The following is a 25086-nucleotide window of genomic DNA, read 5'->3' as shown; positions in this document are numbered from 1 at the left end:
ACGTGAGTGCAGTTACATCATTTGGTCTGTCTAATGAGTTTCCTTTAATGTCATGCAGTTAACTAGAAAACACACACGCACACACGCACGCACACACACACACACATAAAGGGCGTGGTGCATTGACTACATCCACGTACAGATTGAAGACCGGAGGATTTCAGTATGGAAGATGGCGGGGGATTAGTATATTCATAGTTAATATGTTTCCTCTTTCTTAAAAGGAATTACGGCTCATCCCTTTTTGCCCAGTGTGAAGCAGCGGATCACGGCTGTCAGCAGGTTCTGTGGCTCTATGGAGAGGATAATCAGATAACAGAAGTGGGAACTATGAATCTTTTTCTTTACTGGATAAATGAAGATGGAGGTAATCCACCTAGATTTTAGCTCTTTGCGGTGTGTCAATCATTTCCACTAGGGCTGGAGAAAAAAGAACGAGGACCTTAGAATAAGGACTAAGTAGCATGAGCCCAAGGCTAAGGACTACTGTGCTTTTGTTGGTCAAGCAGAAATGAGTTTAAATTCACAGAATTTATAAAGGTTTTGTTTTGGGGTTTGGCTCGAGATATGGTTATGACTGAGATGTCAACTTAAGGAATTTAAGTCTCCGCGATTTGAAGATTTGTTGCCTTATCCCCTCTGCCATCTTCTTACCCATTTTCCTCTCCGAAATCCCTTGCATTGGGAGATAGGTCTCAGATCGATTCAGTGGCCATTCCCCAAAGGCTGTATGTATAAAATGCTGTAGTGATAAGCCTAGTCTGCTGATTCTACTGATACGAAATTTAGTGTATTCTCTTGCTAAAAGTTGTATAACAGCTTTTGCCCTTTCTACATATTTTGGTAACACATCAGAAATCTTCTAGATTTACTCTGAAGCTCAATTTGACTAAAGTACACTTTTTTTTAAGGGCAGATTGGTCCATTTTGGTATTGCACTTAGATCCTGGTTCACTCGAGACTGTTAATATGTGTCGACTATAAAAATCTCTATTTCTTCATTGCCTTAAATATCCTGAATGCTCATTATCTTTCTTTTCTATTTTTCCAGTTAGTTGGCAGAGACCATAGGGGATTAGCAAAGTGTTGACAATGTCTGTGGTATTAGATGAAATGACCAACAATGGGGAACAATACAGATATATGCATTTATTTCCATTAGAATTTTAATAGTCATAGAAGTTTAAAAAAAAACATCTTTTTAGGCTTGTTTATGTTCTTAGGCTGTTCATTTCACAGTACTGAGTATAGAGACTAGAAATATAAGTTTCCAAATACTTATAAAGTCTGAGTATTCATTTCAATTAAAATTTTAAATGAAATTTTTATTTTAAAGTAGCTACAGTAACTTCTATTACTCTTTTGTTTTTTGGCTACTAATAGAGGAAAATGGTGATTCAGATGTGTCTGACTTCAGAGCTATGCACTAATTTGAGCAATAGTTGCAGAGACTAATAAGATGAGCCTTATATTCCAGTCAGATGTACAATAAACAGAAGGTGTGGTGAGTACACCTTGTCCTAGGGTTGGCCATTGGTCATCCTTGGCATTTGAAAAGTCAGATGCAGATCATGCTGGTTTTTCCATTCCCGTTGTTTGTACTTCACACTGGTTAGAAACAAAATTTATACTGGAATATTTGTGATTTCTAAATTTGAGTCATTGCATATGACATATATCGAAAGCTATGCTTGAAAGATGACAGCCAGTGTTGCACTCTGTATTTAGGAGATAATACATTGATTCAACTCATTCTTTCCACCTGCCCACTGCTCCCCCCGACCCCCACACCCCCCCCAAAAAACCCCACACAACAACAATTACATCATACAGAAATGGTACCATCATTATTTATGGATGGGAGATGTCAGGGTTTAAGTACAGTCTGAATCAGAGCTACACGATTTAACCAGAAACACTAGAAACTTGTCCTGGTGAAAAATTACCCCTTACCCAAACAATAATGATGAGCCATTTCCACCATGACTTTTAAAGGTCAGAGTAGACATGAGTGAATTTGTCTTTTGGCTCTTACAAAATTTATCAGACCTTAAGAGTTACTACAGATTATGGTTGCCTGAGATAGCTTTAGTTTTAATGCTTTTTCAATGTGGGTGTTCACCTAACAGAGCAAATAAGATTTGAAGTATGGGGAAAAGAAGTGGAATAAATGTTTGGACAGTACCATGAGAGAAGTCACTAGAATGTCAGGAATAACCTTTGGGCTAAAAACAAAAGAAAACATTGAAGGGACTCTACCACAGCTTTGATTTATGCCATGTGACTTTTGGAAAATACAAAGAAAAATGAGTTGAAAATCAACAAAATACTGATTTTCACAAACCTTACCCCTCAGAGGTATGAGTAGAGTTCTTTCAGTGAAAACCTGCCATCTTTCTATGAGCACTCTCACTGCCCCTTTTGGACAAAACGGCTGGTCCAGAAAGGTGTATAAAGTAAATAATCTGTGTTCCCAGCTCGGTGCTATGCACCATGGCTATCTGTGGCACGTGGCCTGCAACTCATGCGGTTTTGATTCTAGTAACAGCGACCCTGGGAGCAAGATCGCATAGCACTGATTCTCTGCTTTCCTGTGTTGCTGAGTAATTTCCCATACATGCTTGTGCTTCACAGCTGCAGCAAACCATTTTACCTAGCACTGGACTCCGGAGCTCCCCCGAGAATAAGACCCAGTTGTGCGGCTGAGCGTGGGGTTCGTTGGGGAGAATGATCGTGGCAATGCACCTTGCTCTTGCTCAGTGCGCTCGGGTCCCTTGAGCCTCCTCAGACATCAGGCATTTATGGACTTGGTGTGGCAAACTCTTCCCGGGGATGTGTGCATGGCTCGCTCCCTGCTTGCAATTGCAAGTCTTTGCCCACCTAGCCCTTTCTCAGTAAGGCTTTCCTTCCAAGCAACTTAATAAATAGCAGACTCCCTCCCCTGTCACTCTAGCATTTCCCTTTGCCTTCCTCTTTTCTTTCTTTTCTTTTTTTTTTTCCTCCATAGTCTAACATGCTGTTTAACATAATAATTGTTTGCCTCTACCTGTTAGCAAGTAAACGGGAGTTATATAAGTGTTGTTCGCTGGGCTATGCATAGTGCATAGATAAGCCAATTGCACGTGGTAGGCACTCAATACGTTATTTGTTGAATAAATAGTAATTATGCTGACGGTGTTTGCGCACTTATACAAACCCACATTCCTGGTTTTTATCAGAAATTGACTTGGGGATGTCACAGATGACTTCTGCCGTTACTGCTTCTAAATTCTTCATCTCCTACAAACGATTTCTTTGTCAAAAACAAGTTGTGTGTGTAGGCTCTGTTTTCCTCATGTTGGGCAATCTGGAGCTAGTTCTGGCTCTTGTAAGCATGTTTGTGGTTGCAGAGGAAAATGAATATTTCTCACCCAAATGTTGTCATGTCATCATCTCTGTCTGGCAACCGGAGAAACAGATGTTCCGTGCCTTGACCTTAGGCTCGTGGTTACAGTTTTGGGTGTTAAGTGTATTTCACAAAACTTCACTTGCACATGCAAGGCCTCTGTTTTTATTTGACTTTATGTAGTCTTAGAGCTCAGCAGGCTTTAGGAAGGGTCCAGTTTGGAGGCCCTGGAAGTGTGTTTGTCTCTGTGTGTGGGGTCTGCGCACATACACACACAGAACCCTACATTTATGTATCCAGCTAGTTAGCCCTATTGCAAAACACAGGTTTATTTTGAGATCAACACTTCTAAACATGACAAAAAGTAGCCCTAAGAGCATTGCCAAGAACAAATTTTCTCCTTTCCAGAAAGTAGTTTTCAGCAGATGATTTTTAGAAACAAACTTCAAAAAAAAAAAAAAAAAATCATGCTTCTGTCTCCTAGCAAAAAGGATTATTCATTTATGTATTTATTTTTTAATTCAGAAACACTTATTATGTACCACACTGGGCCAGGCACAACGCCAAGTTTGGGGGACACAGGAATGAATGTAGAGTTTTGGTCTCCCAGACAGCTTGGTTTTTGGGGACGTCTGGTGGAACCACGGTGGAGTAGGGGAGCCCCGACCACAGGATACTAAATGAAAGGACAGTGGCCCCAGTGTTGGGACACTTAAGTTCTGATCCTGACTCTCCCCCAGTGTCCCCAGTCTTGCAAGTCATTTATGTTTAGAGAGCCTCTGTTTTTTCTCTAAAGTAATTATTGCATGGGGCGATTTCTGAAGTCCTTTTTAGCTGCTTAAAATGGCTTGGGGGAGCTTAAAGAGACTGGCGTGATTTCTACCGTTCTTGCTACCTGGTGATCCTTTCAAGCGTACCTTGTTTATTGCTCTGCAACCACATGATAAGCAACACATTTGTTACAAGGTTCAGCATCTTTATAAAGTGATGATTTAAGGCTTCAATTTTCCCTAGATTTAGACTCCTGGGTGCCAGATGTGGGCAGGAGAAGGGGATGTTGAGTACCAGAGACTTTTCCTGTAAGGAGAGCTTGTGCGGTTGTCCGATCACGCTGGCTCTTGTAAAGACAGATCATCCTACGGCCCTCATGTTGGTTAGGAAGGCATGTGATCATCTCAGTGGGAGACCAGTGTCTCGGCCTTGGCTCTCCAACAATCACCCATGGAGTTTTGTTTTGATTTTTTGGATTTCTTGTTTTCTTCTTTCTTTTTTCTTTGTTAGCCACATACATGCTTGAGCCTACCCTGAGCCTGTTAACATTTGAATCGCAGAGGGTGAAGTCAGTATCTCCATATTTGATGTGGATACTCCTCCAGGTTTGAAAATCGTTACAGAGCGGTGTGTCTGTAAAGGGCAGTGTAGAAGCAGTGACCACCTGAACAGGCGTAATACTTCCGGAGGCTGGGTTCCTCCACAGTGTTCTTAGAGGGTTGGTAATGACCAGTGTTCCTGCGTGCGATCTGTCTACACGATTCTAACTACTAACCAGCGTTAATCCACAGAGGTAAATGTTTGAGTCCAGCGTGTTCCTTTTACTGTCTGTTAGTGGAAGGAACATCGTCTCAGTTTTTACTAGGTAAGGGTAAATTGAAGATGATTAGATGAGTGGCTTTCTTTCTTTTTTCTTCCTCTTCCTCTTTTTTTTTTTCTTTTTTGAAATAAAAATTTACCTGAAGTGTGAATTGATTTGGGAAGTTAGGTAACGCAGAGCAGTAAACCTTCTTCATGTCTATTACTAGCAAAGTTGCGAGAAACAGTTTTTAAAAATGGCTGTCATGATAAGGCATGGCTAATGTGGTTCAAGTTTGAAAATATTCCCATTTCTAATTGACAGAAGAAGAGCTTGCAACTCCTCCGCTAGATGGCATCATTCTTCCAGGAGTGACAAGACGGAGCATTCTGGACCTGGCACACAAGTGGGTGGGTGCCTTAGACACGAACAACTTCATAAGCATGAAACAGAAAGTAATCGAAATAAGCACAGCGTCGTGTTGAACTAATACTCTGTAGTTCCATCCAGTGTTGTCTAATCTTTAAATCCTGACTTGAGTGGAAATAACTCTTCCAGAAGGACTGTCTTGGCAACACCACTAAGTAAGTATTGTTTATAGGAAGGGCGGAGAGAAGACAGTTTGGCGAATTATCCTAGTGACGACTAATCTCAAGCTCTCTCCCGGGCGTCTCCTACCAGCTCACCTGGCTTGTACTTATGTGCTCCCATTTCGCCAGTCCTGAACTTCTCAAATCGAAGTGTCTTCTTTCCAACTGGCCGTGGTTTGTAGTTCTTCCCTTCCGCTACTTATTCCAGTGTAACCATGCTAGTCAGAGAAATTAAGGAGTTTTACTGACATATAAATGTTTACCAACATCACATTATTAGTTTGGCTGCCTCTTTTCTCCCTCCTTCCTGCCCCCTGTCCTCCCCAATTCCCATACATGCTTATTGGAAAGTCAAAACACTCAAGCAAATGTAGTTGTTTTCAGTAGAGTTTCTGATCCATGTGACACGGGCAAGCGTGTTAAACCATTTGGTATTGAAATGACATTTATAACATACTCAAGATGAATGTTGGATGAGTTGGTTATCTGGCAAAGATTCTTGGATGGAACTTTTGACCCATGTGTTAAAATGGTCTCCAAGGGACATGAAAAGACTTTGAACACACTGTGGTCAAACATTATTAATAGGACAAATGTTTAGAAATGCACATATTATCTAGGAGAGGACTAGCATAGTTTCTCTGGAAAAGGCTTTGGAAATAAAGGAAATGTGCTATAAATAATTCTACAAAACCCTGAAGTAGACAAGACCCAACTGCCACATGCTGGCTGGCACATTGGGCATGACATTTACAAACTGTTGGTATAATTTCAAACAGCTTGCCCTGTCCTAAATATGTTTGCAGTTGGAAAGATGTATTTTCGAAGCTCAGTAATTTTTGTTTTATTAAAGAAAAAAATCAACCAAGTACAGAAGGTTTGATGACAAGTTGCAAGTAGAAATGCTTTCCCACACTAATGATTTGCTAGCTTGAAAAATAGGTTATTATGGAGGAAGTTTTTCCTTGACTCCTTAGCTGTAATTTATTTTAAAAGCTATTTTAAAACAGTGAGACATAAATGCCAAGAGGCATGTGGGGGGTTACCATTACTTGCCAGACGGGGGAAATTGTCCAAAGATAAGTAAGGGTGAGCAGAGTAAAAACAATTCTGTTTATTTACAAGAGATTTTTTTTTTCTTTTCCAGAACACAGAGCTCATCTTGTTTTTAGTTAACTTGGCTGATTTTCTGGAATTTATTTATTTATTTATTTATTTACCTTTGAACAACATAATTGCAATTGCAGACTGAGATAAATTGAAACTTGCAAAAAGCCATATTTCTATGCAGGCATATTTTCCTACTCTTCCAAATCATAGTTACAGCATGATGCCGCCTTTTTCTAATGTTTTAAATCTTGCCAAGGGCTGTGATTTTCATTTTTATCTATTGTGGTTCTGTAAGTTTTAAAAAATAACTCTCATTTTAAAAAAAAAAAGCAACAAAGAATGGATAGATTTTTTTTAATAAGATGAGACAGACTTTGAATTTTACCCATTAACGTAAAAGAATGAGAATGAAACAATTAAAGAATGAGTATGAAACAGATCATTTAAGCAGATAGCTTAAAAACATCAGATTTTTTTTCCCTTTCCTATCTTCAAGCAAATAAAATATTCAAAGGGTTTAGCAGAAGTCAGTGAGGTTGTACAAATAATTCTGTGATGAAATCTGACCTAGTGGGGAACTAAGAGAAAGAAGAGGATTTCTGCTATAAAGTTAGCTGAATCAGTGAATTTAGGAAGAAAAGAAATATACAGTGCAATTTCTCAAAGTCCAAATATACTTTCTATGTTTTAAAAATAATGAAATATTTCAGATAGTGAAACTCAGTCTGTGTTTTCACTCCATGAAAGACCTGATAGAGAAAGGAGGAAATTCGGAGCCAGTCAGATCAGACCCGAGTTCAAGTTCCATCGCTGCCATTTAACTAGCTGTGTGAATTTAGGGATGTCACCTAGCCTCCCTTTGAACCTTAATTTCCTCATCCGTGAAATGGGGATTATAATACCCACCTTAAAAGTGAGAGAACTTGGCACGCAATGGGTGCTCAATAAATGGTAGCTGTAATTATTAATATTATTTGATACATTCTTTTATGGTAAGTAGGGTTCGAGACACTGTTAACATAGAGAACACATTGATTAGCACTGGGGTACCTTACCTTGTGAGACTTCAGGCATGGCAACAAATAAAAGGCCAAAAAAGCCGGCAAGTATTAAAATATACCATGTATTTTACAGTGATCGTCCTAGTTTTTACTCTCTGATCATCTCATTTAGAGATGCCGTGACCTCGAGTAGGTAGCCCAACAGCTCCGTGTGTTTACCCATAAGGTGGCAGTGCTCTCTTCCGCCTTCCCTGAGAGGATGATTCCCACATTTTTTGAGTTCAATCAGAATATAAAGTAGGAAGGTAAGTACCACAGGGGTTCTTTTCTGTGGCATGCCTTTTCCTTGAAAATATTAAGATATTTATTTTTTATATTCCAAACAGGGTGAATTTAAGGTGTCGGAGAGGTACCTCACCATGGATGACTTGACAGCAGCCCTGGAGGGGAACCGAGTGAGGGAGATGTTTGGCTCTGGGACAGCCTGCGTGGTTTGCCCTGTTTCTGATATACTGTACAAGGGTGAGGTAAGACTATGTCTTCACCTCCTGTCATTTCCAAGCATTTGCCTATAATTTAATTCTTTGAATGTGTAAATGAAATGCTAGTTGGACCCAAGATGCAAAGGATATTTTTTTAATATAACTTGGCAGTTTGTCCCAAGGAACGTGTATTACCAAATTACTTACTGTCGTCTTTACAGTGATTTTGTGTGAGCTCCAGTCTCAGGGGGAGTCGGCTTTGTCCTTGGACAAGTATCACATCTGCCTCATGTCAGTTTAGGGATTGGAGATGTGCAATGAGGTTCCAGTCTTCTTTCTTTCCACTAGCTCACTAAGAGGTTTCTACAGGTAGTTAGGTTTCAGTTTCTGGCTTCCAGAAGAACTCCCAAACTACTGGAATAGTAATGGCAAGCAGCTATGGGAAATTCATTTGAATGATCAATGCCTACATTTATTGTTATTATGATTGCTGCTGCTGTTGTTACTACTTAGACCATTTTATGAAAAATTTTTATTTGGCAAGGTTGGTATACCTGCTAAAATCCTCCAAAACGAATTCAGTCATTTGGTTGGAAGAAATTTTCCCCTCCCAGTAAATTAGTCTGATTTTGTGTGCTGTGTTTCCATTCTTGTTGAGGGGAAGGGGTTGTGGGTGTTTTTTTTTGTTTGTTTGATTCTTTGTTTTAGTTTGGTTTGGGTGTTTTGGGGGGGGCTCCCCTTTATGACAAAGCTCCAATATTTATTTATTTATTTAAGATTTTATTTATTTAAGATTTTATTTATTTATTTGAGAGAGAGAGTGAGAGAACACAAGCAGGCTGAGGGGCAGAGCGAGAAGCAGACTGCCTGCTGAACAGGGAACCCAGTGTGGGGCTTGATCCCGGGCCTCCAGGATCATGACCTGAGCCAAAGGCAGATTCTTAACCAACTGAGCCATCCAGGTGCCCCAAACTCCAATATTTAACATCATCGTCTAACTTTATAGCTTCAAGGCATGTGGTTATTATTCTTACAAGGTGAAAATTGGCTTAATTAATCATATTAATACAAATTTGATTGGTTTTTTAATTGAACATCATTATTTTTCCTCAGTGATTTCCTTTCTGATTTTAATGGTGGCTGCCTCATTGCTTGAAATTTTCAAACTTGATTGTAAGGAATGGCTTTTGACATGATTCTATCTACAGATTGATTGTTTCGAGGGAGAAGAATTAAATTATTATTTATCAATACTTATACTGATTATAAAGCTACTGTTTTGCATTTTAATGTGGTAGTATCTAGGTAAATGCATTATTGGCCCACTTTTTTAATGAACTAAAGCTGCCATTAAGTCTGATTTTTTTTTTTAAGTCCAATTATTTTACCTCTAGAAATAAGAAGTTGATTCAGTCCAATGCATTTTTAATAGTCTTGTTTCACAGGGCATTCAGATTTAACAGGTACATCTCATTATCCTGTTAACCTAAAGAGTGTAAGGAGAAAGGTGACAGCATGGGCTATATGTGCTCAAATCAGGCTGTCAAAAGCCTGCAAGCCAGTGAGGCAGGAATGGGCATGACGCAAATGTAAATTAGGGCATGAAAACTCTAGGTGCCCAGTGTAACCATGCTATCCAGCGTGGTGGGGGTTTAGAGGCCCCTTTTGTGAAGCCATAGATTTGCTTTAATTTATGTTCCTGCAATGACTTGCTTTACCTGTGCCAAAATGTTTTCGAGTTCATTCCCTGCAGAAGGGTTAGGCAAGGAGGCCAATCATTCATCCCGTAGATTTGCAGAATCCTGAAAGAGGTAGGATTCTTTATGTCTCGCTGCTATTTTAGGTTCTCCTGGCTTCTCTTTGGTTCCTCCTATCAGCCTGAAGACTGTCATAGAAACCAGTCGTGCCCTAAAAATCAGTTGGTGAACAAGAAACAACCTGTCGTTGGCTCGTTTGTTTTTATTCAAATTCAGAACAGAAAAGAGTCTTTGGCATAAGGAGCTGGCGTGCGTCATGAGGTCATCGTCCTGCCATTCCTTATCTCATTGGAGTTGCTGAGTGTCTGTCTTACTGTCGCCGACTCCGTGGATCTCCTCCAATTACACTGCATGTGGTTTTCTTTCGTAGACTATACACATCCCAACTATGGAGAATGGTCCGAAGCTTGCAAGTCGGATCTTGGACAAATTGACTGATATTCAGGTAAGGGCTTCTTTCTTTTAAAGTGTCATCTTATTTCAATCAGAGCTTAAAGCCAAATCATATTCCAGTGGAGAGAAGAGAGTAGTAAACACTGCCATTTGAGGTTAACAAATTAAATTTGTAGAATAAAGCACAGAAGAAAGCTATTACCTGTGATTCCAATGCTGAGATATAACTACACTGTTAATTTTTGATGTCTCAACTTTCAGTATTTTGTGTTTATATACTTTTAGATGATTTTTCTAACAAAACAGGGTCGTATATGATTTGTTACCTGCTTTTTTTTAATCTGCTAAATCATTTGCTTTTTCATATCAATCAATTTCTCAGTTCCATATAATTGAATTCCATTATATGGGTGCACCACAACTTTTAAAGAGATATTATTATTGAACATTTATGCTGTTTAGCATTTTTTTAACTGTTACGCACAATGCAATCTTTGATTATTTCCTTAGGATAAGTTCATGAGGTTGTAACTGTTGGGTCAAAGAGTGTGTGTACCTTTTTTTTTTTTTTTTTTTTTATACTGTTAACCTTGTTCCGCTTATGTTTTCCTGAGCAGCAGTTTACATAGTGTCTCATTGGGCAGTTAAGCAGGTTTCTAGGCACACATATCAAGTACCAGGTAATGAATGCTGGTCATATAAAAGAGATTGTTCTGTATTTGCAAACCCCTCACAAGTTGTTGGATGTTTTTGTTGAGCCCACATATCATCATTGCCAGTCATTGAACATAGCCAAGGGAAGCTAAGATTCATACTGAAATGTGAAATAAAGTTTGATAGTTTAGGTGACAGCTGACAGTGCCAGGTCTCCAAGCTAGAAAAGTTGGTTGGCAAAGCAGTAGGCCCTCCAGGCCCCTAGGACTAAAGTCCTAGGGTAAAAATGATGTTTTGGGAAGACTTACTCAGCAACAGTTATACAAAGTTAATAATATTAAACGGTAAGAATGATTGTGGTTTTTGAATCAATGAACTGTCACTCTTCCCCTCTTCAGTAAAGGCTTTCTATAAAAGAATCTTCCATAAATGACATAAAGGAATTTCTTAATACTGGAGACATATAATTTACTGAGTTGTTTTCTACTTTTGTACAAAGAAACAATTTGGAAGAAATTAAATAAAAATTTAATGAAAAATATTTGGATGTTTTAGTTATCTGAATTTTTTTTTTTACAGTTGTCTGAGTAAATCTGATGAAAGTAATAAGTTATAAGTGTTTTGGTCAAATAAAAAATGTAAATAGAACAAAAATATATAATTGGCTAGATTATGAAACCCTTTAACCAAAACAGAAGTTGAAAGATTTTTAACAAGGGGGAGAGTGTCGTTATGGTGATAAGAAAAGATCCCTTTGGAAAAATTTCTGGAACAAGTTGTACAAGAAAAGAAGGTTTCATTCAATTGAAGTTAATACAGAAAACAAGAGATTTCAGAGTCACCTCTTAGAGATTATATGAAATAAGAAAATTTACACTTAATTTGATTTGGTTGTAATGGATTAGAAGAAAAGGAAAAGTCAACTAGGCTGAGGGGAAAATCAAACTGCATTAAATTGGAATTGGAAGAAAGATCTAAGTGGAGCTGTTTGACGGACAGAATCATGAAGCTTTGGCTAGGGCAGGCAAAAGCAGAAATGTGTGTCATCCCCAGTGCGATAGTGACAAAATCCATGCATCAGAACCCTGACGTATAAGTAAGAGAGAAGCCCAAAGACATATTTTTGAGGCAAGATAGCAAGCCATTACAAAAGTTCTCAGAGCATTTTTAAAGTAAGATTAGGACTGAAGTGAATGTTTTTGACTAATCCATTCAATAAATATGTGTATTGAGCACAAACAGTATGCAAGAGGCTATTCTAGGGCCTGGTGATGTAATAGTGATAAAAGGGATAAAAAAAATTAGAAATGTCAAAGCTATAGAAAGACAAAATAAATATTCAACTTAAATGTGAGACCACATGAATATGTTCAAAAATAAAAGATATATATGAAGCAGAGAATGAGAAGAAACAACATTTTCCTCTTACCTGTATATATTCTCTATAGTGCTTGTGGCTCAGAAGAAATTAATAATTTCTCTTTTTACGCTAGGTAGTAAAGTATAATGGTAGTAACACTGAAAATTGATACATTCAGAGCTCCCTAGGAACAAGAAAACAAAGGGATAGTCACAGGATACATGAAATAATACGATGATTCTGAATTAAACCACAAACCAGAAGGACCATCTCTCCTCCAAATTGTTAAGTAACAAAGGACCATCCATTCAGAATCTAAGACCACATCCTTTTTCCATTATTTTATGCCTGTGGGCCTGGAACCTAAAGTTTCGAAATTATTCTCTTACAAGATGGCGAATTGGTGCTGTCAGTGAAGCTACGGGTGTCTGTTTCTCTCCAAGAAAAATAACTGAAGTGATTATTGAGGAGAAGAGCATAGGATTGCACCATGTTTTATGTTTGATCTCTTTGACATTGCGTGGAAACATGGATATTTCCTACGAAGTGCTCTGGTAAATTGAAGAAGAGGAGAGAGACAACCACCAAAAAACCCTCCAGATTCTTGCCACTGTGACCTAGGGGGGAAATTCCTTCTTAACCACAGATTTACTTCTCATTTAACTTGTGTATTTCTGTATCTGAGTAAGAACCTCTGGGGTTAAGCATTCATTCCATTTGGCTAATTTTCCATATAATTCCATGGGTTTTAGATTGCCCTACAAATACCTCTTAGGAGAGGAGCATTTCAAATGACAGTCTGGTTTTTTTTTTTTAAAGCAACAAACAAAACTACTTTCATGTTACTTAACCAAACTTAAACTTGGAGAACATTAGCCATATTGCCAATATTTCTTTTCTCTCCCATGCCTCTTCGCTAATCTATTTACTCACCATCGTACTCACCTATGTGCCTGCCATTTGGGGTCTTCTCTGTTCTCTAGTATTCTCTGCTCTCTGCTGCTTCTTCCTGCCTTTCTGTACCTTCTACGGTTTGCCCACGTGAGAAGTTACTGGTTGTCCTTCAAGGCACATCTCCTTGAAGAACCTTTAAAATCTCTTTGGAACAACATCCCTTTCCCCAGTATAAACACCTATTCATTCATTCAAATACTAGTTCTTCCTCCAACTTCCATAGCACCTGGAATGATCACATATGGCCTTTAAATTATATTTAATTAGTCACACACTTGTCTTTGTTCCAGGGTCGTTTGAATGTAAGGATTATTTTACTTCCTTCTCGTAACCCCAATATTCAGTGCGGGGCCTGGGCTACGGTACCTGCTCGGTGATGTTTCTTGCATAAATGAACAAAGGAATGAATAAGTGGGTGATACACCAGACAAATACTGAAGAACAAAAACGTGTTGCTCTTGTGTGTTAACACGAGCTGAGGAGAGGTGGGAGGAAGCTCTTGAATAATGCCGAATTCCTTTTCAAGAAAACTTTCAGAGGATCTGATTTTTCACTTTTAAAGAAAGTGAAATACACATACCAAGATTGCTCTCAGGGTCAGATAAAAGCTGGAATCCAGGTCTCAGATATCAGGACAGTATGTTTGTGTAACTAGCAGAGCTGCTGTTGAAGTTTTAGGAAGCAGGAAGTGATTGCAAGGACATGAGAGGTCTTAAGTAGGTTAGGAGAAGGGAAGCCCAGTGAGACAGGAGGGGGATCTGTATTGATCGCAGGCCCCCAGGTGGAATTTCTTTCAAGAATCTGTTTTCCCCACTCACAACTACAGCTTTGTGAGAATAAATGACCATTAATGGTCTTGCCTTTTTCTTGTTTTCAGTGGACCAGCTTGATGGGTTTTAGTTACCTAAGTTAAAGAGTGCCACCACGTTCCCCTGCTAATGTCCTGAGTTACCCTTCTCTTTGTGTGCACACTAAGTGAGCATTGCAGATTGCCTGGATGACTCCGTCTCTTGACCAGCTTGCCAGCCCCTCCTGTTTCCTAATACACACTTCTCCACGTTACAGGGTTACAGAGCTTTGCAGGCCATTGAATAGGATTTAGAACAAGAATAGCAGATTGTTACCTGGTGGGCAGCACTGATGATATTTTGATTGGCCTCACGGAGAGTAAGTGCATGACACATAGATGACCCTTTATGTGCTAAGATCTTTCTGCTGAAGGTACAAGGCATTTTAGCAAAGGCCATGTAAAATCATTTGCCATATGTGCATTGAATGTGAAGTAATGAACTTGTCATTAGTCGTGTTTTGGTGTAGTGTTCTTCCTGGAATTCATGAAAGGTACAGTTCCTGCACCTCACACTGTCAGGCTCAGAGTATCACCCCACAGGCTCAGTCTGATTTGCCACGTTGCTTTCGCTTCGTCTTCAGTTCCAGTGAACAAAGTCAAGTCAGTGTGACTTAGAGAAGACCTGCCAAATGCTGAAGGTGTGGGCCTGCTGCTGTGGTTTTGTAGTCACCCTGACGATGGGATAATGACAGTCTCACACAGCAGACATGTGTTCTTTCCCCTCCTTCTCTGGACACCTACTTCTGAGGAAAGAAGATAATTTCTTTCTCTACTAGAATCTGTCATCTCTGCCTTTGAATTATTTTGCCTTGAAAAATTAAATCGAATTACCTATCATCCACACGAAAGGTTTGATGGCTAACTGCCTAGGTGTAGGTATAATACATTACCTGTATGATCGCATCTCTCGGATGCACCTCAGAATGCTATAATTTTACATAAAAGCATAAATTACAGGATGCGAGGGATAAATCCTTATATATATTATGCAGGCTCTTAGAGTGATATGGCCCGTGACTGTCATTGTAACCAGAATTGATTTTTGACCATTTGTAAAACTAAAACAACTAATTGGAAGCAAATTTACTTCAACTGATGAGATTCAAGATGAAATTATGGTGGTCATGAATCGCAATGTAGATCTGCTGAAATGTCGATATGGTGATGCTCAATTGTGATTAATGGCATAAGTGTCTAATGTATTAATGGGAATCGAAGTACAAGAAATAAAACACGTATTTTGATCTTAGCTTAAGTCATGTTGGCACCATACATAAACAGAATTTGGGAATGTCTTATCCAGCGTTCATCGTGAATCAACAGTTAATAGTGGGAAGCCACGCTCTTTAGACAACTCTTTCTGATAAGGACTCAGCAAGTCACTTACAGTCATTGGGCTTCCTTCATTCTCCTTTTCCTGTAAACCAGAAGGTTGTAAGTAGACCCATTCTTGTCTTCTGTTTTTTTTTTTACCAATTTGATAGATTCTGCTCTCTGAGGTCTTAAAGCTCTTTAAGAGGAACACAGCACATGGACAATGTAACATAGGAGAAATAGCATCAAACAGAAGTAAGAGTCGAGGGCTTAGGACTAAGAGTTTTCTAGAGCCTTAATGTCCTTATATGTAAAATGAGAAGCTTGGCTTAAAAGTTTATTGCTCTTCACACTTGATTTTTTTTTAAGATCTTATTTTTATTTATTTATGAGAGAGAGAGAAGAGTGTGAGTGTGAGCGGGGGAGGAGCAGAGGGAGAGGGATACAAGACTCCCACACTGAGCATAGAGCCTGATGGGAGGCTCGATCCCGCAACCCTGAGATCATGACCCGAGCCGAAATAGGAGTCAGACGCTTAACTGACTGAGCCACCCAGGCACCCCCACACTTGATTTTTAAGCAGCAGAACTTTCTACAAAATAAATCTTCCCTGGAATCCTAACATACAAAACCGATCAAAGTGGAATTTTTCTTTCTTTTTTTTTTTTAAGATTTTATTTATTTATTCGACAGAGATAGAGACAGCCAGCGAGAGAGGGAACACAAGCAGGGGGAGTGGGAGAGGAAGAAGCAGGCTCATAGCAGAAGAGCCTGATGTGGGGCTCGATCCCAGATCGCCGGGATCACGCCCTGAGCCGAAGGCAGACGCTTAACCACTGTGCCACCCAGGCGCCCCTAAAGTGGAATTTTTCTGAAGTAAAAATCCAGAGCCCCACTTATTTGACTCATCCCCCTGCATTTTATTTATTTATTTTTAAAGGTTTTACTTTCACGTTATCTCTGCAACCAACATGGGGCTCGAACTTACAACACCAAGATCAAGAGTCGCTTGCTCTACCGACTGAGCCAGGCGCCCGAATCCCCTGCATTTTAGATGATCATTAAAGTTCTTTCCAATTCAGAACTTCTAATGTTTGGTATGAATTTCAGCTGAAGTTACATTAGAAGTGAAAGGCCAGTTCATGTGAAAAGAAGACATCATCTGAGTGATTTAGGCAAGCACGTGGTGGCAGACAAAGGTGGTAGGGAAGATATGTTCCAAGTCTGTCTCCACACACATGGCTATGTGAACGTGTGGCGGGAATTCTGGATAGTAGCCAAGAACATGTTAATTTGGTGTGAGAGAGACCTTTGGCTAGAGTCTAGGCTCTACTCTTTACTAACCGCCTGGGTAAGTTTTTTAATCTCCCTAATACAGTTTTCTCATCCATAAAATGAGATTGATAATGGCACTTACTATCTGGGGTTACCATGGGGATCAATTTAGTAATAAGTCTGTAAAGCTCTTGGCACCATGGCATTAGCCTGCAGTACTTGCTCAAAGAGTGGGAGCTCATTTACACACAGCGATGTTTGTTGGAATGAATGAATGAATGTATGAATGAACAAATGAATCAGAACTAGCTTTCTGCTTCTGACATCTGGAATATCTTCATTTAATTCAGTTTTAATTGTGAAAATTCCGGTTTGTGAGAGCAAATTGCTTGTTGATGCAAATAACCAAATTCTGGTTATAATGTAGTTCCATGACTTTGAAGGAGTGAGAAGAATCGGGATGCTAACATAACAGGAACAACTGTAATTTAGAAGACAGAGCTGCTGTTCAGAGCCACAGGCCTTGTCCATTTAATATTTTTGTCCACAAACACAAAACACTCTTGAGAAGGGAGCTTTTAGAGCAGTGACACTAAGGTCAGAATCCCCTGGCAGTGTTGGCTGAAGCATGGTTGCCGAGACCCACGCCTGGACTTTTCTGATTCAGTGAAGTCTGAGATAGGGCTGGAGAACTTGTGTGTCAGACAGGTTGCCTGGTGCTGCTGGTGCTCCTGACCTGGGGGATAGACTTTGAACATCACTTTTTTAGAGTAAAGAAGACAATAATTAAATTTCACTCAGTTACTTTATGTGGACAGCAGAAGCTAAATACGGAATGGTAATAAAAAGGCGTTACTTTGAGACCTGTGCCAACTATAATTAGAAAATTTGTGATTCTTTCCAGGTATTTGATTGTTTCTCTCTAATCCTATTTTTAATGTGAATATGCTCTTAATATTCAAAGCAGGAGCATACCTTTTGTACAATGTCGGTTGTATTACTGAGTTTATAAGCGATCCCTGCACTGTTAGCTTTTACACTTACGCATGTTTTCTTGCTTTTTTGTTGTAGTACGGAAGAGAAGAGAGCAACTGGACAATCATAGTCTCCTGAATGGAAAATACAGGCTATCATCTGTGTGCTGCGGAGACTGACCATTGCAGTTGAATTACGATAGATTTCTTTAGCTACCTGTTTTTAGTTGTGCATAATGTAGTTTGTATTATCGGTGTTACCGGGGTCACTGTTTCCTCACACCGGAGAAAATGAATTGCAATCAAGTGGTCTTTTGTAAACTTGGTAGTAGAAGCTTACTTTACCTTCTCTTGGAAAGATGATCGTGTAAGCCATAGAGCATAGAATTTTCCTCAATAATCTTAGTGCCTCCCTTATTACTTTACTCAGATACAGAAGTGTTTGTTTATTCCTTAGCATAAATTATGTTCTCCTCAACCAAATGAGTTTGTGTTTGAAAACTGATCTGAGTAAATTTCATAGGTAACATTTCCTGTGATGTATCATCATCTTCAGAAAATGGTTGGGTTTTGTTTTGGTTTCTTATCATTAAGACTTCAAAAATTGGTCTCCTTCCCTTCCCTTCCCCCCCCCCTTTTTTTTTTTTTTTGCAGGCCCCCGCACTGTGTCCATCTTAAGGTAAATCTCTCCCCTTCCTCCTGATGTCACAGTCTGCTCCAAGTTCTCCTTGCACATCAGCAAGACCTGTGCACATTTCCACCATTGTTCTTTCTGCATTGTATTGTAGTTGGCTGTTTGTCAGGCTCCGATACAAGACTGAGGGTCTTGTGCCTTAGAGATCTTTGTAGTCCCCTGCCTGGCACGTAATAGATACTCATTAAGTAATGAATGAACATTTAGCTTCTATAGAAGTGTACCAGCTTTGTTTCTATATTATGAAACCTCTTTATTAGAATTCGTGGTTGATTCTGTTGTTGTGCACATGTACCTCATACTGTCTTTATTTTCCAGGGACTGCTAAGTCATTAGAGATACTCAAAGACATAACTTGCTGGAGGGATTATTTTGTATTTGAAGACTGTCTTGGAATTGAAATAACAGCTCTAGCGAGGTTGTGATATCACACCAACCAAATGGAAATGACATTTGTTAAGTGTTAAATACAAAATAAATCCTCATATCTAGCTTTTTGGTAGAAAGCAAAGAGGTATATACTTTGCTTTTATAGGTGTTCATTTCTGTTGAATGGGGATTGGGTGATCACATGGTTAGGGGAGGGAGAGCAATTCTAGATGTTATTTTCCTCATTTAGGAGCGGTGAGTTAAAATCAAATCCTGGTTTATCTAGGGGAAAGTCAGATCTTGCTAGAAAACATTTACCCTTGGAAGGTCAACTCTGAGACTTTATATTTCGGTTTCCCTCAGTTCTAATAACTTTCATCTTGCTGACCATATTTCATTCTCTTTTCAGAGCAAGGGAAAAACATTTCTAAAAGTTTGATGTGTTAGAAAAATTTCCTTAAGGCATTTAGCAGCACATAGCAAATGGGGCTTTGATTCTTTTTCAAGACTTTTGGCCATAGGGTCCTTTTAGATAGGAATGGTAAAATGAAAATTAGGGAAGTATAAGATGAAAAGGAATAGTAAAAATATCTTTTAGGGGGCTTTTAATTGGTGATCTGAAGTCTTGGAAGAGTCTTTTCTTTCCAGGGCTCAAGTGCTTTAACTGGCCTCCACACACATTCATCAAGTAGTATTCTTTGCCTTGACCAAATCCTGTGACCTCGTTTTTAATAGAGTCGTCTAGAAGAGACTTAAAGGTAATTCTAACCTGTCAAGTAGCACTTAATAACTAGACTCACATTTCTGTGAGAAACAGAAATCCTTTGTTTGCCATAAATACATTTTATACATTGCCTCTCTAAATTGAGTGTGGCAACACATGTCCGTTCTAGAAGTTAGAGAACAATATGTCTTGACATTATGTCTCTCTGATTTCTTTCATCAAACCTTAAGAGGATTTTAAGCCCTCTCTCCCAGATGGAGTGAAAACTAAGGATATACATTTTAAAAAACTGGAGGTCTCCTAAAACAGAGAACACAATCTGCCATTCTCTTTTAGGTTATAAGACAGAAAATTGACCTTGACACTAACTTGTTAAATAGATTTAAAAGGAACATCTGCACATCTTTTTTCCTTGTGCACTATTTGTTTAATTGCAGTGGATTAATACAGCAAGAGTGACACATTATAACTAGGCAATTATCCATTCTTCAAGACTTAGTTATCCTAACACTAATTGATCATTTATGGAGTAAGATAGTCTAGCATTAGGAACATGTGAGGCTAATCTGCTCAAAAAGATCAACAAATTAATATTGTTGCTGATATTTGCATAATTGGCTGCAATTATTTAATGTTTAATTGGGTTGATCAAATGAGATTCAACAATTCACATGTGCATGAATATAAACAGAACTGGTGGCACTTAGAATGATAATGATTAACTTATTTTGCATGTTCTCTTCCTCCCACTTTTTTTCAGTTATTACATTTCAGACCAAGTCTGTCAGCGTTTTCCGAAACACGTGGGGAGAAACCACGATTTTAAAATGAAGCGTTCAGACATAAACAAAACTTGGGCATTTCCTAAATATATTTGCAATTAGGAAGTTTCTTGGTTATAGTCATTTTTTAAGGATTCCAATCCCGATGCACCCAAAGAAGCATCAGCTGGAGGGCTGAGCAGACTGCTCTCCAGCACCTGCAACTGGCACGAATGAATACACTAATACCTGTTTTTACCTTTGCTTTTGAAAGTACAAAGGAAGAGGGAAAGGGAAAGAGAAAACTTGTTAGGGAATCATCGTTTTTTTCCCACTTGGTGCACACCCTCTCTTCTTTTCTCAGAATATTACCAGAAGGGGAAAAAAAAAAAGGTCACAGCCGGTAGCAGCAAGAAAGCGCAGTGCACCACCACCTCCGGGACAGGTGGCATTCGTGCTCCTGGAGTTAGGGGGAGCCTTACGTTAGACGCCGTAGGTTAAAATTCCTCATTGTGTCTGTTTCACTGCTCGATGTAATTGTACCTAAACGGGCTCTTGCTTTCCTCACGTCAGCGCTCTTGAGCACTGTGGCAATTAATGAGCGTATCTTGGTCAAAAGGATCGTAGGAGCCTTTTTATTAAGGTGGTAGAATCAGCCCCCTCCACTTTAGGGGACTTGTGCTACAGGATCAGCTGCCAGAATAAGTTTATTATTCTCCCCATTCCCACTCAGCGCCCGGTCACTGTGTTCTTTTTCCTTGAAAAGTTCCCATTTAAAAGTCTATGTTTGGTTTACCGTTACGATTGGGAAAATGCGTTTATCGTAAGCAGAAAATGACCACACTTGTTCACTGTATCTTTTCTAAAATACTTCGGGCAATCAGTATTCATCAGATGGACTAAAGCAAAGGGCTTTGGGGTTAGAGAAACATGGTAAGGATCCCCTATTTCATGTTCTGATGCGAAATAGGAGCAAAGAAGTCTTTGTAATGTGGATTTCTTCTTATGTGGATACGCAGAAACTTAAGTTATAAGTAGTAATGCTCACAAATAGTTTTAGTGGACACGTCACAACACCTGTCACTCTGTTTTACCACAAGCAGGATTCGTTCACCGGTTCTCCAGATATCTCCCCCCAAAGGAGACAAAGAGTACCAGCTTTTCAATAAGCATTACCTCTGACAAAGGTCATAAAGATTATAGTTCATTCGATCAATTAATTTGATAGCTGTTGAGTACCCACAAATTTGTATCTAACATAACTAGCAGTAGAGATTGAGAAGTTAGTTTTAGAAAATAAATAGTACATAGACATTATATTCATGGAGTTGGTACTCTACTACTTAACCAAATTCTTAGATAAAAAAAGAAATAATGCAGTTAGATAGTAAGGAGATGACAGCCAGAACACATCTCTTATCAAGAAATCACAACATTTTCATCTCATTTTTTCTAAGGAAATTGGTCCCTTTTTTCATTCCTTCCTTCCCTCTAGTGCAAAACTGCTCAGTGGTGGTAGTATTGAGAGGTTATTCAGCCACAGTCTGTGTGACGTGAATTCCCTCTTGGTTTACCGCTTACTGCCGACCTACCTAGTACATTTGTTAACTACCTTCTTTGGAGCAATGTTAACTTGTCATGGTTCATCTAACAAAAGATCACCTTAAATCACATCATCTTTGCTGATCTTAAACTCAAAGTCAGGTATTACTGAAATAAAATGTTCCTAGGGTGTGTTTTTCTGGAAAATATCCATTATGAACCAAACTGTTTAGAGTGTTAGCTTGAAAATGATGGATCTAGCTACTCAGAAAATCATAGGCGGAAGACTAATATAACAACGATTTTTCATGGTTTGAGGTTTTAAAAGAAAGGCCATTTAGAGTATTGCAACAGGATTATCCTATTCATCATTGCCAAAACACTTTAAAAAATTTAAAGGTACAAGAAAGTGATTTTTCTCCTCAGCATACATACTTTATGACAAGACTTCTCAGATATTAATTTGGGGGACTTGATTTTAAAAAAGATCAACAAGATATAATAGCATTTGTGGGTAAATAATTCCCTGGGATCAGATATAAGTAGATATATTTGCTTTTGTGAATGGTAAAGGCATGAGATTCAGTATTAGAAATGAAGCAGCCTTTAAAATCTGCCGGTTACAATGACTGAAGTCTTAAGTACTCGTATTCTGTCTGGAGCTGTATCTTTCATACCACTGTAGACCCTATTAATAGGGCCTGAAACTTGAGCTGCATAATGTTCGGCTTGGAGAATCCACTGTTGGGACAGGTAGGAATTGACGATAAGCTGTGGCATGAGAACGAGTCGAAATACAGTTTCATTGACAGATTTATCTGCACATCCACTTCGCAATGGCTAGGTTCCTTGTTGCCCATTATTAAATTATGGGGAAAGAAACTTTTAATTAGAGATGTCAGAAGAACAACCACTGAAGGTACAGGAAGGAATAGAGGGAGGGGGGGAATCATACTTCTGTGTTGTCCAGAGAAGCCTTTTTCTTACCCTGCCAGCCATAGGCACCTTCCGCTTTCAACATGGGTGCCAAATACAAATCGTGCCAGTTAGGAAGGGGATAATAGAGTGGCCAGTTCATCAGACATTAGAATTCAGCCTTGGTCTTGAGGTAATAATCTGATGGTCTTGTTACATGGAAACCACATTACTACAAATTTAGGTAAGACTTTATTTTATAATTGCAATAGTCTGTAAGATCTGTGTCATTTCTTCAACCACTTAAGATTTGTGAAGCTTCTTGAGGCTGAAAAAAATAGGTGACAAGGAGTAGATTGTGACTTTTGCCCCCCACCCCCCTTAGAAATACAATTTACCACCATCCCCTTTTCCTTGGTGAAGGTTAATTGTTTTGGAAATTAGTTGAATATAGACATTTAGTTTTAAACTAAAATCATGTTGCAGTTTCCCGAAGTTGATTTCACGGTGGTCGTCAAAGTCATTCTCAGGGTTAACACAGGAATGCAAATATCTGCCTCAATTTTTACTTCATTGATGAGTTTTTGAAGAGTGCAGGAATTCTCTCAAGTGTATGGCTGCAAGTAGATTTTGAACGAAGTCTCATAAATAAGCTAGCTAATCTGTATGTATCTATAAATTGTGCAGATGTTTCCCTGGTGACTTCTGAGGATGAATGATGGTTGTGTAGTGACTCGAGTAGCTAATAAAGAAAGCCTAACCCACCGTTGGGAAGAATTCGCACTTCCTTGATGACGGTGACTGAGAGAAAATAAGTAGTTTGAGGAAGTCGTTTTTAAATCAGAGTTTGCAGATAGAAACAGGAGAATATCAGCTCAACTCCGGAATTTTTAGAATGTGTTCTCTTGCATCTAAATCTAATTGCAATGAAAAAGCCCAGCCATTGATTGTCTCAAATTTCTCTACTTGGGTAGTAATTCTTGAAATTCTAAGAAAAATCAAGTAGAAAGAAAGAAACACTTTGTAAGTAAGGCTTGGCCTTCTGGAAAAATTGTTTACAGGTGAAAGGATTGAAGCTCATTGAAAGTGTAGTGGAAATGCGGAGGACGACGTGGGTAAAGGAAACTACCTCACTCTTTGAAGGTTTTGTAGAAGCACAATTAAACCTCCTAAAATGTCTTTGTCACGTACGAACCATCTGGTGTGAAAGAACTCTGTATTTGTAGTGTTAAAGGACCTGGAATAATTGTATTTTGCTGGCAATAGACACATCCTTTATTGTTTGCAGATTCCTCATCAAATCTTTACACACTTGTTTCTGTCATCAATAAAACAACTTAAAAGAATCCTGTTTGTGTAGTGTCTTGAAATCGTCATTCGCTGGATGCATGAAATATAACGCTTAATTACCATTTTCATGATGTTCCAAGGCTTTTGGTCATGGGATGTATTTGTAGTGTATTTTTAAACCAAAATGACATTGAGAGTGGGAGAAGAATTGAGCACACCAGAGAGACCCGAAACCATACACATGGATTAGAGTCTAAATAGACCTATTTTCAGTCATTTGGATACAAATACAATGCTTTTAAGAATTGTCCTTTCCGGGGCACCTGGGTGGCACAGTGGTTAAGCGTCTGCCTTCGGCTCAGGGCGTGATCCCGGCGTTACGGGATCGAGCCCCATATCAGGCTCTTCCGCTATGAGCCTGCTTCTTCCTCCCCCACTCCCCCTGCTTGTGTTCCCTCTCTCGCTGGCTGTCTCTATCTCTGTCAAATAAATAAATAAATAAAATCTTTAAAAAAAAATTGTCCTTTCCTCTGAGTATGGATCTGTCTTTAGTAAAACTTAGCTTTTTCTTAAATTTTGCAGAGTAAGGTGAATAGATTGCTGCTTCTATTCACTGTCCTAGTGAGTCTGTCTCATTGATACAACACACCCGTAGATGGCTAACTAGCTTTAGAATTAACACTATAAATACAAAGTGAGAGGCACTCCATCAAAACTCAGAGAACATCAATGATGTGTCCTTTTAGTCAAACCAGACCTTGCATAAACTGCCCTCATATGCACATTATTTGGGAGAATGATGCCAGATATGTTCTGAAGGTCGCGTATACTTATTTTCTTGTGATCTGTCCCAATGATTGCCAAGTACAGCAAAACCTAAGGTTTTTCATCGAGTTACTATAAACTGACTTAAAAGTGTCAAAGCGTTCAGTGACCCTCTTCTTCCAACCCTGTCAACCCGTGAAAATACTAGCCTTTGTCAAGGAGTTCTGTGCAGAGTTTGGAAGGTCCAGGTGAAGGTTATTAGTCAAGTTCTCTAACAGCATCAATGCTCAAATCCCACAAGAGTGACAAAGATAGAGCTGTCATTCCTGAGGGTGATGACATACATTCACTGGAACT

The 25086-nt window shown here is 39.0% G+C and overlaps 1 protein-coding gene across 8 annotated transcripts in view; it reads left to right on the top strand.

Annotated features, from left to right (window-relative positions):
• BCAT1 (branched chain amino acid transaminase 1) overlaps positions 1–24017 on the top strand; it is a 99889-nt gene extending 75872 nt beyond the window's left edge. For all 8 annotated transcript variants that reach the window (XM_008693130.2, XM_040642252.1, XM_008693129.2 and 5 more), the window contains 5 exons: positions 225–367; positions 5280–5365; positions 8043–8183; positions 10266–10340; positions 17767–24017. In XM_008693130.2, coding sequence (XP_008691352.1) covers positions 225–367; positions 5280–5365; positions 8043–8183; positions 10266–10340; positions 17767–17808 — 487 coding nt within the window. In that variant the 3' untranslated portion in view covers positions 17809–24017. The remainder of the gene's footprint in view (positions 1–224; positions 368–5279; positions 5366–8042; positions 8184–10265; positions 10341–17766) is intronic.
• Positions 24018–25086: the final 1069 nt, after the last annotated feature.

This window comes from Ursus maritimus, unplaced genomic scaffold (genome assembly GCF_017311325.1).
Source record: "Ursus maritimus isolate PB19 unplaced genomic scaffold, ASM1731132v1 scaffold_26, whole genome shotgun sequence".
NCBI lineage: Eukaryota > Metazoa > Chordata > Mammalia > Carnivora > Ursidae > Ursus > Ursus maritimus.
The sequence above is the reverse complement of the archived record's forward strand: the minus strand, read 5'-3'. Positions and strand labels throughout refer to the sequence as shown.